Source organism: Gracilinanus agilis, chromosome 3 (assembly GCF_016433145.1).
Source record: "Gracilinanus agilis isolate LMUSP501 chromosome 3, AgileGrace, whole genome shotgun sequence".
NCBI lineage: Eukaryota > Metazoa > Chordata > Mammalia > Didelphimorphia > Didelphidae > Gracilinanus > Gracilinanus agilis.
The window spans coordinates 627,623,794-627,626,082 of record NC_058132.1 but is presented as its reverse complement, the minus strand read 5'-3'; the positions used below and the strand labels follow the sequence as shown (position 1 = coordinate 627,626,082).

Sequence of the window (2,289 nt, the reverse complement as noted above, 5' to 3'; positions counted from 1 at the left end):
GTCACTGAAGTTGTGGCATCTCTATTAAATCCTATCTCTAGATCAGTTTTAGAAAAGAATATGATAGTGTCAGATGGACTAGAGAGGCATTAGCTTGTCTTGTAATCCAGGAATGAGCAGTCAAGTATTCAAATAATCAGTAATCATTTAGTAAGTACCTACTGTATGTGTGCCAGGTACTGAGTCAAAAGGAGAATGTCAAAGCACACTCTATATTCATAGTATGGGAAAGATGGGTCTGGACCATTGTGGTGGATAAAGGAGTAGGTGATCTTGTCATATTGGTTTTATAAAACATCTTAGAGTTATATAAAATGGCGACTCTGAAAGACTTTGGTCAAGAATGACTAATTCATTTATGAACCAGGATGCTCAGACCAAATTAAAAGTCCAGAATTCTCTTTCTTACAAGGTGTCAATCATTCTCTATAATTACCACTTAAAATAAATTCCATTCAGATTCTCATCATGCCTGTTAAGTATTTTTTAATTAATTAATTAAAAAAACCCTTTGCCTTCTATCTTAGTATCAATTCTGAGTCAGAATCATAGCAAGGGCTAGGCAATAGGGTTTAAGTGACTTGTCCAGGGTCATGTTTTTAATAGACTTATGCCACCAAAATATTATTTATTAAACAAAGATTTTGGAGTAACTAGAAAAGCAATACATGAGGAGGAGGAGGAGAAGCCATGAGGCTAAATCCACCCCCATCAGACACCAACAAAGAAAGAGTGTTGAAACATGTGCTAAGTGAGATCTCTTTATTTTCCAATTTTTAGTGTCATTTGACTTGACACTTTTCTAAAAATAATCCACCTGGTATCTCCTTTTAGAGCCTCAGCTCTAGTTGACTCAGGCTTAGACTCGCTCCCCAAAATAACTTGTCCTTGGAATCGCTATTGTTTAGCACTTGAAGCTGGGGGGGGGTGATTGTCCATTAAGCTTTTCCTTATTAGCAGCTCACATAGTCACATCTTTCCTCAGCTTACCAACTGGGCAGAGCCTTGGAAGGTTCCTTGTATGCAATTTAAAATGTATTTTCCATAAAAGCTTCTTTCTGCAACCCGGAGCTCATTCCCGGCCCCTAAGTACCCCGGCTCTGCTTAGTAGGGTGTAATTGACCCATTTATTGTTTCTTTTCAGTTTGTAGCCGACCCTTGTGCCAGCAACCCTTGTCTCCATGGCAACTGTAGCGCCAGCGAGGATGGATACCTTTGTATTTGTGATGAAGGCTATAAAGGAGTCAGCTGCGAACAAGCATCTCCCAGCCTCCCCATCTCTAGTTGGACCGAATCCCCAGCTCCAAGGCAACTCCAACCTGTCTCCTCCACCCAGGAGCCTGATGTGGTCCTGCCCCCCTCGCAAGCAACCGTGACACTTCCCACCTGGCAGCCAAAAGAGGGCCAGAAAGTTGTAAATATGAAATGGGATGAAATAGAGGTGAGAATGAGTTTTCTAAAAAAAAAAAAGATGGGATTTTCTGGGAGGGGGAAGGAAGAGGGGAGGGAAAGAACATGAATAGGGTAACCATGGAAAATATTCCAAATAAATAAATTTAATTTAAAAATATGGATTTTCCCCCCTCTCTACTATATGGCACAATCATTGCTTTTTTAACAGTAAAAAGACCCTTTTAAGAACACTTTGGAACTGAATTACAAATTCCACTTGACTACTCTCAGCTTTATATATGTTTGGCTGGGGAAAAGGAAATGACTTGCATCTATGCAGTATGTTTATATGCTCATACAACAGAGTGACAATTTGTTTCCTATACTTCATAGAGATAATGTAAAGCTGGGTGGGATCAAGTTTGTTATATACATGTGCAAACACATATATACACACATGCACACACATGTGTGTTTATATCATTCCTCATGTATGTATATAAATACACATGCGCATAGATATACATATATATATTTGTTGTTATTTAGTCATTTTTTAATCATGCCTGACTCTTCATGACACCATTTGGGGTTCTCTTGGCCAAAAAGTTAATCAGATTTGCAGTTTCCTTTTTCGGTTTAAATTGAGGCAAAGAAAGTTAAGTGACTGCCCAGAGCCACACACCTAGTAAATATTTGAGTCTGGATTTGAACTCATATCTTCCTGACTCCAGGCCTGGAACTCTATCCACTGTGCTACCTATATCTATACATATACCTACTTACACACACACACACACACACACACTCACACACATGCACACACACACGCACACACACACACACACGCACCTTTTTCCCTTCCTTCCTTCCTTCCCTCCCTCCCTATCTCCCCCT

General features: G+C 39.7%; 1 protein-coding gene across 1 annotated transcript in view; it reads left to right on the top strand.

Annotated features, from left to right (window-relative positions):
* Window positions 1-343: 343 nt before the first annotated feature.
* DNER (delta/notch like EGF repeat containing) overlaps window positions 344-2,289 on the top strand; it is a 226,749-nt gene continuing 224,803 nt past the window's right edge. The window contains exons 1-2 of the mRNA XM_044669452.1: window positions 344-412; window positions 1,145-1,441. Of these exons, the coding sequence (XP_044525387.1) occupies window positions 344-412; window positions 1,145-1,441 (366 nt within the window). The remainder of the gene's footprint in view (window positions 413-1,144; window positions 1,442-2,289) is intronic.